The 11,794-nt window shown below is 39.8% G+C and overlaps 1 protein-coding gene across 6 annotated transcripts in view; it reads left to right on the forward strand.

The window, feature by feature from the left end:
- SYNE2 (spectrin repeat containing nuclear envelope protein 2) overlaps positions 1-5,562 on the forward strand; it is a 231,703-nt gene extending 226,141 nt beyond the window's left edge. For all 6 annotated transcript variants that reach the window (XM_088149745.1, XM_088149748.1, XM_088149747.1 and 3 more), the window contains 5 exons: positions 883-1,011; positions 1,847-2,038; positions 2,131-2,220; positions 2,603-2,652; positions 3,480-5,562. In XM_088149745.1, the coding sequence (XP_088005871.1) occupies positions 883-1,011; positions 1,847-2,038; positions 2,131-2,220; positions 2,603-2,652; positions 3,480-3,705 (687 nt within the window). In that variant the 3' untranslated portion in view covers positions 3,706-5,562. The remainder of the gene's footprint in view (positions 1-882; positions 1,012-1,846; positions 2,039-2,130; positions 2,221-2,602; positions 2,653-3,479) is intronic.
- Positions 5,563-11,794: the final 6,232 nt, after the last annotated feature.

Here is an 11,794-nt window from a genome sequence, read left to right on the forward strand (position 1 = left end):
GCACTTGGCAACCAATTCACACTTACAACCATTTGCAGCACCCTGCAACCACAATTGCCATTTGCAATCTTCCCTGTCACATTCCCCAGAAAGTCAGTTGGGAAGCCAGCAAGGAGGATCACAAGTCACTGGGGTAAGTCTCCCCCACCTGTGTACCCTCCCCCCGCACCATGCCTCTCATGCACCCTTGCACCCCCTCCATGACCCACACTGCACTTGTGAACCCCCTCAACCTTTGCACATCTGACCTGTGCCACACCCTCGTGCACCCACCCTGACCCACACCACGCCTCTCATGCACCCTCCCCAATCCATGCTGCACCTCTTGTGCACCCTCATGAAGCCTCCGTCACCTGTGCCATGCCTTTTGTGCACCCCCTTGACCCTCATGCATCCAACCCGCACTGCACCCTTGCATACTCTCCCCGACCCTTGCCGCACCTTCGCGCACTCTCCCCAACTCATGCCGCACCTCTCGCACACTCTCCCCAACCCATGCTGTCCTTTCCCTATGCACCCCCTCACTCCGTCCCCCACCTGGCAGCAGTCACTTATCTACCTGAGGACCTGGGGCTTGCAACTTCCTGCTGGCTTCCCCACTTACTTTGGTTGTGGGAACTGGAGAAAGTTGCTTCGCCTAATGACCGTGGGATTTGGTTAACAAAGGCAACCAGGACTGCAGGGATTGCCATTGCTAAGTGATGTGGTTGCACTTTACGATCACATTGCTTAGCGACGGAAATTCTGGTCCCAGTTCCCATCATAACTCAAGGACTGCTTGTAGTTCTAATGAATCAGCTGCCATAATACAAGTTTGCATCTTCGGGTTAGTTGATGTGTTCTTATATGATTATGTTCTGAAAAATGAGCGCTTGTTTCTAGGATTTTCATGAACAGAATCAGAAACTGCTGCTGTGGCTGGCTGCTGCAGAGACACGAAGGCATCAAGCACAAGTTAAGGATCCAAATGCTGATCCTCACAGAATACAGGAAAGTCGAAAAGAGTTAATGGTAATTTTTTTTTAAAAAAAGGAGCATCTAGATACAAATTATTGCATCTCTGTTTAGTTTAGTGGTTTATTACATCCAGTATTATGCACCTTTGAGTCATGGGACTTTGATTGCTCTACTCCCCACTGCAGATTTCATAAATCTGTTCCAGAAATTACATTAAACCTTGAAAGCAGTTTGGGAAATGTACAGCGGGAAGCAGAATCTGGACAAACCCAGAAATATATATTCCATTGACCTGGTTCACCCATCATGCTAATTCATATTATGGCTTACTGTGACGTTGTGTTAGCATGTTGTATGAACCCAGATGTTCTGGTTTATAAACAGTTCGATTTTAATTTTTTTCCTGATTTTGCCCATTCTTGTGTTTGGTGCTACTTACTTTTTGAATTGTCCCCTGGCATGTTATGCAGACCTATCACAAAAAAGGTAATGCATTCTTGGCTTAGAATTATATATAAACAAGGGTTCCAACTAACCATGGTTATTACAACCCATGGGCTATTGCAATGGATGAGTCCAAGCATGGTTGACTCACTGTATTTGATTGGGTATTGGAATGCCAAGAATCTAGTTTTGGCTTTTTGGCATTGGAATCCTGTTCAGTATCCGGATATATGTTTAACGTGAAGCAGGATTCACTGGGAAGTAGAGTATATATTGTTTGCATGTATAAAGTCCAGAGGTTCATTCATTGGCATCTCTGATCTAAGAATCTCAGAGCTCTTGTAAATCCTACAATCAGCCAGAGAATGGAGGAACTAATAATATGATTCCAGTAGGAAGCAGTTTTCTGTGGTTGTTAATGTTTCCTCTTACATACTTTTTTAAGCAACTGGAAAAAGAGCTTCTGGAACGGCAGCTTCAAGTTAATGCTCTACAGGAAATTGCTGCATATTTGCTTGTTAAATCTGATGGAGAAGAATATATTGAAGCTGATGAGAAGGTCCATGTTATTGGGAAGAAGCTTAAACAGCTCCTTGAAGGAGTTTCATGTGATTTAAAGGTCTCACAGGGAAGCCAGGTAGGCTGGACTGTGTGTTCTAAATCTGATTACTCCAACTCTAACTCCAGAAAAATAACAGAAGTAAGGCTTTCTTCTTGTTGTTCCTCTAGGACATAAGCACATTTCTGTTGAATGGAGAAGAATTGAACTCTGGAACATATCATCAATTACCAGAGAAATCTCCAGTTTGTAAAAATAAGGCAAGTTGTTTGTTGGTTATTTTATAAAAGTTTTTTCCCCCTTCATTTGTTTCCATTCCCCTGTCCTCATTCTGTCTTTATACGCTTTTGGTGAAATAATCAGAGGGTACTGACTGTCATGGTTTAGCCCACATAATCAAGCAAATTCTATTGTTCGTGTGCATATTAAAGGATACAGGGTTCATCTACGAAAGAATACTTAGGACCCCATGGTTACTGACAGTAGAGAGGTCGTGGCTAGAGGGGGAAAGAAATGCACTGTACAGCCATAATACTGTTAGGCTAACTGTATTTATGGGTAGTTTAAATGTGTGTGCATTTTGTATCATTGGTTTTTTAATTTTTTAAGACAGCAGTAGTAATCACATTTAAATATCTACAGGTTGATGGGAAGAAGATCTTGCAGAGTAACAGCAGCAGCAGCAATGTTAGGTAATTCTTTTCAGTAAATATTTTCCTTCTGTGAACTAAAAATAAATATCAAAATTTTCCAGTAGATTTAGGGCCCAATAAGAGATATTGATTATTTGAATGCAGATAATTTGCTCAGCTGCAGGAAATGCTGAACAGCTGAGGACCATGTACAAGGGGGAAAGGTAATGTAATTCTTTGTACCAGAGTCCAGATTAAAAAAAAAAAAATTCCCCAAAGGCATTGTTTGCCATTCCAGAGAAGCTTCTATTGCTACCAGTGAATGTTTGCACTTCCCTTAAAAAAGAAATAGTAGTTTCAGTGACATGAATTGTGTCAGAAATATGAAGGGGAGTGAAAAAAATCAGTCTTCTCTTAATCTCTATGGCCAAAGCATGTTAATTGCATGATCACAGTGTCATGCTGAATTCAGTTGTTAGACACTAGCTAGTTGCTAGTGTCTATACATTAATAATATGCACAATGTATGATTTGTTGTGAAATATTTATGTCCCTTAATATTAAAAGCCAGGGGATTTGGTGTAGAGTTGCAAGCTTTAATAATTCAAATAACAACGTTATTTTATTTTGAAGCATTTATTTATTTATTTATTTATTTACTTACTTACTTACTTATTTATTATTACATTTGTATGCCACCCATCTCCCCCCAATGGGTGGCTCTTATAATATTTTTTCCAAGAATTCAATCCAGAAATTGTTTTTGACCATGAAATCTGATATGCCAAGTCTTGAAGAGGCGCTGCCAGTCAAACAGGCAGTATAGGGCTAGTTGGAACCATAATCTCACTTGGTACAAGAGTTTGTAAATTGTCTTCTGTTTGCAGGATGGAGGACAGAGAAGAGACCAATCCAGTTGCATCCAAGAAGTATGCTTTCTTGTACCGTGTCCTACGAGCAGCATTACCTCTACAGTTGTTCTTCCTTCTTGTGTTGTTTTTGGCCTCCTTGATCCCTGCCTCAGAAGAAGACTACAGCTGTACTCAAACCAACAACTTTGCCCGTTCTTTCTATCCAATGCTGCGATACATTAATGGACCTCCACCAACTTAAAGACATTCAATTTTTTTTTCCATTCAGTCAAAATTAATATCTTCTGTGGGGTCTTCTTTTTATGCTGCTAAAGTTTGTCCAGAATTTCAGTTTCTTGGTGGCTTCAGCCAGGGCTTAACTGGCACTGATGAGTAACACTGACAATATTATATGGAGATTTCTACTGCACTCAACAGTAACCAAACTAACAGCCTTCAACTCAGCTTCCTTGAACATGCTGTTACTTCTCATCGCTAAGATATAGATCTTTTAGCAATTTCAGTACTTGGATTGGGTGGGAAAGAGTTGTTAACTACTTAGAGCTTTATACAGGAAAGCTGCTTCTATATATTTTCGAACTATAAGCAATGTACTTTATACTTTTGCACAGTGTGTGATCAATCAGTGACCTTCATGCCAGAAAGAACCATTGAACAAAGAATTACAAGACTGTGTCTTGTTAGCATTGAAATAATTTCTCTAATCAAAGATAAATGCATAATCCTCTAGAAAGATCTACTGCATAAGCCCCATTGTAACAGGTAGGAGCTGGGGCTGCACAATAGCTGCACTATTCTGTCTTTTCCCTTTATTTTGGTGAGTCTTGCAGAGAACTTCCTGGTGGATTGAATCCATCATTTTAATGTAAGAAAGAGAACTCCTTTTTCAGGTGATGCTTTGCATGCATGGAGGTCTCTTCCTGTATTTTGCTATTTTAGCGGAAAGATAACTTTAATTTTTAAAATATTTGTTATACTTTAGCATTTTAGGAATCTTACCTGTTCAGTTAATGAATATGTATGTTTCCAAGACAGATTTTTAGTACTTAGAATGTCTACTTTGTCTGATGTCTCCTTTTGTACGATTTTTATAAAAAGAAATGAAAATGCTACATGTAGGTAGCCTTTATTGTTTATAGGGTTTTTTAAAGAAAGAAAATAATTAGTGTTGATTATCTTACACATAAACAAATGAACTATGTAAACTTGTGGCTTTTTAATCAAAAAATGTTGATGTTTAATTTTCTTTGAATAGCGTACAGTAAGTCATAAATGATCTGTGCAAGGGTAAAATCACTCCTGTGGCCAGTACAGCAGTACATATGTGCATAGAGAATCCAGGGCCTTTAGCTCCTTTCTCTCCTGATTCTAAGAATTAGCCCATGACTTTCCTGGCCAATTCCAATAATGAATTACAGGAAATTGCAGACTCAAATCAGGAGGAGTCTGATGGCACCTTTTCAGACTAACAAAATAAGGTCATGGAAGGTGCAACCAAATTTCTGATTTTTGGCTACTGTAGATTAATACAGCTCTCCTTCTACAATGTATACAATGAGGAAATTACAGGGAATTAACATAAATAAAAATAAAGTACATGCTGGGTCTTGAACTGGAGAGAGAGAAGGAGGGAAGACTAAATGGAGGAATGGGAAGCATGTTCTGAGGAGGCCTACTATGTGCCTTCCATGCACAGACAACAACTATTAGCTTTGGCTGATACATGGCATCTCTTCTGATCAAAGACTTTGTATCACTGACTACCAAAGGGTTTTTTGAACTGAGGAGACATCAAGAGAGGGCCATTGCTTTCTTGTCACTGCTTATGGGCTTCATGGATATCTCTGCTCAGTCCTTTTTGGAAATAGAATGCTGGATTAGATGGGTATTTTCTCAGATAAAATAAGGCCTTCCCACCTTTAAGCAGGATGCTGCCTCATCAGAAAGACTTATCACATTTAAAATGAAGTGGGCTTCAGCTGATGGTAAGAAATGATTATATTTAAATCAAAAATACACTGCTTCTGTGTACAATACAATTATGTTTTCCTTATTAAACTTCTGCTAATGTTTGCAGTAACTCTGACTTTGTTTGTCTCAATACTTTATAAAATTAAGTTTTCAGGGACAAGTTACAGCAAATGCTTGGTCTGTTGGCTCCTAAATTCAGAGAATTAGATGTAACTGCTACTATCTCAATACTAGAAAAGCATGACCTTGTATTGTCTTACTGTAATTTTGCTCTGACCTTACATTCCCACAATAATTGAATCCAGAGGCAATCTGACATGTTTATGGTCTTCTCTTATATGTACTTCTCTCTTCTACACAAAACAGATAACAGATCCCAGATATCAAGAAATTTGCACAGGTGAGGAGTCTGTAGTCTTCCAGATGCTGATTGACCATGACTCTCAACATTCCTAAACATTGTCCAGTTACAGGACTTGGGAGTTTAGCATCAAGAAGTCCCTTACCCTTGCCTTAATGGAAGGCATAAGGATAAGGGAGATGTTATCAAATGAGGAACAAATTGTTGTTCCAAGTCCAATCTAGCAAGTATATAAGTGTATAACCCTATTTTAGATAATTATCAGTAGAATCATATCAGTTGTTTTGCTAATTTAATTCAATGGAGTTTTCTTACCTTTAACAAAAATTTTAAAAAATCTTTTGCCACAGTTTAGGCAAAAAAATAATAGAAGAAGAGGAAGAAGCAGAAGCAGCAGCAGCAGCAGCAGCAGCAGCAAAAAACCAGGCTATGATTGCAGTTCTATTGTGGTTTGTTTTGGATAAAAGTAAGCACCCCTACCAAAAAGTAATTTTTGGTCAAGCATTGTCCCATTAAAAGGTATTATTCACCCTCCAAAGAAGTAATAAAATAATTCAAGGCATGGTTAGATAAATTATCCCTTTCCTGTCTATATGGTTATTTTTCTCCCACTCATATGGACTGACAGAACATAGGATAATGTACAACAATAAAAAGTACTAATTTATAAAAGTCAGCTGCAAATCCACATGATCCTAGAGTAGGTCATAAAGAGATCAGTCTGTAAGCACCTTGAAAATAATGTGGCAATTACCAGATGTCAGCAGGTATTTATCAAGAGTATGTTTTGCCAGAGCAACCTTATCTTATTATTTGATCATTATTTAATAAATTGTGGGGAAGCTGTAGATCTCAGCTTGACATTTGATAAAATACCAGCATTCTGAACAATAAGCTAATTAAGTTGGTGTGACAATTAAATGGATATCTAGCTGGCTGGGATATCAGAGTTAATAAGTATTTCCTCATCAGACAACTATGGTATTCAGCTGTATCTACAGGGTGGTTCAAAAAAGTCAAGATGGTGGGTACAACTGCACAATCCAAGCCCCACCTGTTTTTTACTGGCAGGTGACACAGGACTTTGAGCATGTGGTCATGCCTGCCATCTTGACTACTGTTACTCTCTAGCTCCCCTGGTGTCTGCAAGTGTGAGTTAAAGAAACATACAGACAACCACCTTCACAATGTTCTGTAAGGTTCAGCCTGTGATTTTTTTTTCTACAGAGGGAAACGTCTTTATGTCTGTTCTGCTCCAACTTTATCTGCATAATCCATAGAGGTGATTGCCTATAACTACAGGAAGATAATACAGATACAGATAGATATAGATGATATAGATATATTGTGACTTTGGGTCAGTTTTTGACTCCTAGAGACTGCCTGGACAAGTCCCTGAAGTTTTCTTGGCAAGGTTTTTTTTTTTTTTTGGAAGTGATTTGCCATTGCCTTTTTCCTAGGGCTGAGAGTGAGTGACTGGCCCAAGGTCACCAGGTTGACTTCATGTCTAGGGTGAGACTACAACTCACAGTCTCCTAGTTTCTAGTCTGCACCAAACTGGCTCTCTTAGAAAATAAATAGGAATTTACCCCTTTTATTGTGGATCCCTTGACTCTCTCATTAAACTTATGTTTTCTCACTTGGATACAAGGCCAGTCAAGAGTTTTGCACTACAGTATAAAATGGTGTTAACCTGGTGGGTTTCAGTAAACTCGAAACAAGCTAGCAAAATAATGCAAAATTCAGATCAGTTACAGAAGCAATTTGCTTCCTTGTTTATTCTTTCATCTTTCTGCAGGAAATATACGGAAACTGTATTATCCACACAGTACTTATCCAAACAATGCCAGAATTGTTTATAAACATTATGTTTAGTGTGTGCATGATTGGGGTGATATTAAAAGAGAAAATTCATTTTAATATAAGGAGAAAAATCTGAAGGTGTCCAATTAAGGAGAAAAATGTGAAGGTTCAGAAGATAATCCAAGTACCAACCCAAATCTCTCCCCTCAACCCCAACTAATGCAAAATCAATGTGTATGATTATTTTACACACTAGGGTCTAAAAAATCCTGAGAGATTTTCAAGCTAAAATTTGATGCAGCGAAAATCACAGAGAAAAAGTGCCTGTTTCAGCTGCGACTTACAGCACTTCAACTCAAGCAAATGACCATGGCAGTTCTGTCCTTCATTAATCCCAAAGTTGCATGATCCCAAGACATAATCAGCAATCTATGTTTAATTCATGATTAAAGCTTATTTATCACATCTTCCTGTACTTGGAAAAACAAAATCAGTTTTTTCTACAGCCAAGGCTAGAAGATTCAAACGGTGCTTCTTGCTCCATGCCTGTTGGTTCTATTGAGAACTCCCTAAATCAGGAACGTTCTCCACCTTTTTTCCTGTCCTTTTCTTTTGTGCTACTCAGAAGCCCAACATGATTAATCAGTATGTTAGCAATTCCTTACCCAGAGATACATCATGCTTCTGTGATGGCTGGGGCTGAGCCAGGGGTCTGGCCTTCCATAGTGTGCCAACACAGCCTTTTATCTCATCACCAGGTTCTCTCCAGAAAGTACTGGCCAGTACCATAATTGCCAATTCACTGATTCTGAATTGTAGGAACCTCTCAACAGCCTAAGGGCCCACTGCCACTCATCCAGAGACCTAGTTGGCTCAGGAGATAGAAGCCTACAGGGTCAGGTGTCCACCCCTCCCTCCCTCATTTACTGGGATAACAGTAGCCTCTGACTTCAGCTGGTTCTGCTAGGAAATTTCCCTCCAGCATCCCACTTCCTAGAAACCAGTAGGGAAGGTCCTGGGATTCCAAATAAAGCTGCAATCTGCCTAGATCCAGCCTCACAGAACTTGTATCCAACAAGAGGTTCCTAAAGTTCAGCTACCCCAGTGCTTGCTACCAATTCAAGACTCGTCCATTCAGCCCTTCATCAGGTCCCAGGGTATTCATGAATGTGTTAGTAGCACCTCAGCTCATGGGGTATACACATGTATTTCTACCTAGCTGACTTGCTGATTTAAACCCCATTGATTGATTAGTGGATGAAGGACATCCAGACCCTGAAGCAGACCCTTAAGGACCAGAGCTTCTGCTGAATGAGATCCTACATTCTTTAACCAGCACATTCTTTAACTAGCTCCTAGACACTGAAAGAGGCCTCTTCTCCATGCTGAAGGAAAAGAAGGAGATCATCCAGAAGTTAGTCATGTCAGTTCCTTAGATTAGATACCTAGATCACATGATTATTACCAGTCTCCAAGGCCAGATGATTATCCTCATAGTCTCAGTATCTAGGGCAAGATTCAGCTTCTGTCCTCTCCTATGGCTGTTCCTTTTCTTCTAGAAGCTACTAGCCCAAAGACTCTAGAGAAGTCTGATGTCAGCAAAAGTGAGGAGCTCTCTCAAGTGGTGGCTGTCAAGAGCAGGAACTTTCAGTTCTCTTATCAGATCCAGCTCAGCACAGCTGCCAACCTCACAAGATTTGGGGGGGGGGGTGCATTCTGAGTAGCTGAGGGAATCTGGGTTAAAGAAGTCCGAAGCAGCATAAACCTCCTGGAACTCAGTGCAGCATAATTATTCAGAACAAGTTCCAGATTTTTCCAAAAAGCTAGCATGTTATCTTACTGGCAACCAATATCTTCAGTGCCACCTGGCCCAAAGACATACTATATGCCTTTCCTTGTTCCCAGGCTCCTGAGACTAGTGCATGATTGGAGAATGCTAATAGCACTCTATTTGCCCAGGAGACTCTGGTACTGTATTCAGATCTAGTCAAACTATAGATAGCTTGACCATGATGCTCCCATGATGCCTTCCTATCTGCTAAGCCAAAGGGAATTCAACCATTCAGACCCCAACTGCTTATGACTACAAACCTGGAAATTGAGTGGATGCATCTCTCCAGCCTAGAGTATGATAACAAAACCATCTAGACCAACTTACCACTGAAAAAGCGGTATGCACATATATGAATTTGCAGATGGCCAAGAGACATGGACCCCACCAACCATAGTCCATCCCCTTCCCCCCACCGCCCAGCAGTCATCTTCTTCCTTCAAGCAGGCCTCAACAAGGGACTGCAAACAAACACCCTCTGCAGGCAAGTGTAAATCTCCTCCTGTTCTACAACCAGGAAATAATGAATACCTCTTGGCACATCCTCACTTCAAACTTCCCTAAGGCCAATCACTATCTACTAGTATCTATTTTGGGATCTTCAAGCTAGTACACCAAGCCTTAACCTCTTTTAAACCTCTGCATAAGTCACTCTCAAAGTGTTAGATATGAAAACTGACATTCCTAATAGACATAACTTTGGAGTTCTGTATCTTCCAGCTAGATGCCATCACTCTGCACCTAGACTCAACCAGCATAACTTTGGTGAATTCACTGTTTCACTGAACCAGAAATTATTCTCCCTCCTTCTGCCTCAACCCCAACCATACATCACACATGGAATGGCCAGATTGAAAATAAGGAGTGAAAATAAATATTAAGATAAACACAAATTATCCCCTGATCATATTTTAAGACTATAGGGAAAATTCTTGAACAGAATTTTCAACAGAATTTGTGAAGGACAAAACTGACCTTTCATAGCAGCCATTACATAATTCCTGAGCAACCTTGAGATCAATCTAATGTTGCTTACCACCATGAGGATAATTAAAAATGTTTTTCATAGGATAACTGGCAATATGCAAGAGATACAAGTTATACATACGAAATGTAATTAGATGAGAGCACATAGAAGCATGTGCTGTTCTAACTACTATGTCTGGTATTTAATATTGATGACTCAGTTCACACCTTTATTCTATTACCTAACTCCAAAATGGCAGAAGGGTGTGTGGACCTTTAGCATCACTATCACTTGTACCTCAGTTACCTGTCAATCTTATGTTTGACAGGTGTTTCCTTGGAGAATTTTTTAATATAAAGCCACATTTACTTAATGATTAGCTCTCACACCAGAAGAAAAAGGGCACTTGAATCAGGCATAAACCACATATCTGAAGAACTAATTTCACACTTTATGCTGGGTAACTATGGAAGAGAGCTGCTCCATAAATGTTCCCTCCTCAGTGGGATAGGCATGTAAGTTGATCCATAATGGCCTTTTAACAAATGGAAGCAATCTAAGTATTCTACCAAAATGTACCTGGAGGGAATGAATTCTAAAGAACACCAGGAATGAACAGACCCTTAGCACAGAAGTCGTACGGAGTGCCTGGGCCATAACTGTAAAACTGGAGGTGTTTGTTCAATACTTCTCTCTGCTGTGTGGCATCCTGCTGTAAAGATTACGGCATCAAACATTACAAATCTCTTCAGATATTACAGATGGGAGCAGGTGGGTTTGGCTGGAATAATACTTTGCTTAAGTCAGTGTTTCTCAATCTCAACAACTTTAAGATGTGTGGACTTCGGCTCTCAGAATTCCCTAGCCAGCACTGGCTTAAGTAACACTGGCTTAAGGCAGCAGCAAGCAAATTTGTGGCAATTGGGAATGCACTTATTTTTTATTACTTTTGTTTTCACCTCCGAGGGCCATAGATCACATGGTTCGGATACAGTGATGTCGCTAGAATAGCTTAGGATGGCATTTGGCCTTACTCTTTTTTAATTGGGAGAGAGGAGAGCTTTGAGTTGCACTTGAAATACAGTAAGTTTACTTGTTGTTTGGTAAAAGTAAAAACTCATGCAGTGTAATTTGCAACTTCAGTAGCACAGTCCTGGGGTCACCGAGGGCAACAGAAAAGAGGTGGCTCAACTCAAAGCTGCCTGTCGAATTCCTGGGTGGGCTGAGTTTTTTGTTTTTGTTTTTTTTTAATTTGAGATTTCCTCCTCTTAAATATTTTTCTCACCAGAATGGCAGGAATTAAATTTAAAGCTAACCCATCATGACACAGTGAAATCAGGAGTCTAAACAAGAAACTAAGAAGAATGAAAAAGACAATTGCCTTATAGAGTATTGTT

The sequence above is a fragment of the Python bivittatus genome, unplaced genomic scaffold (assembly GCF_059951505.1).
Source record: "Python bivittatus isolate LINGU-HERP-01145 unplaced genomic scaffold, Pbiv_v1 ctg000580_np1212, whole genome shotgun sequence".
Classification (NCBI taxonomy): Eukaryota; Metazoa; Chordata; class Lepidosauria; order Squamata; family Pythonidae; genus Python; species Python bivittatus.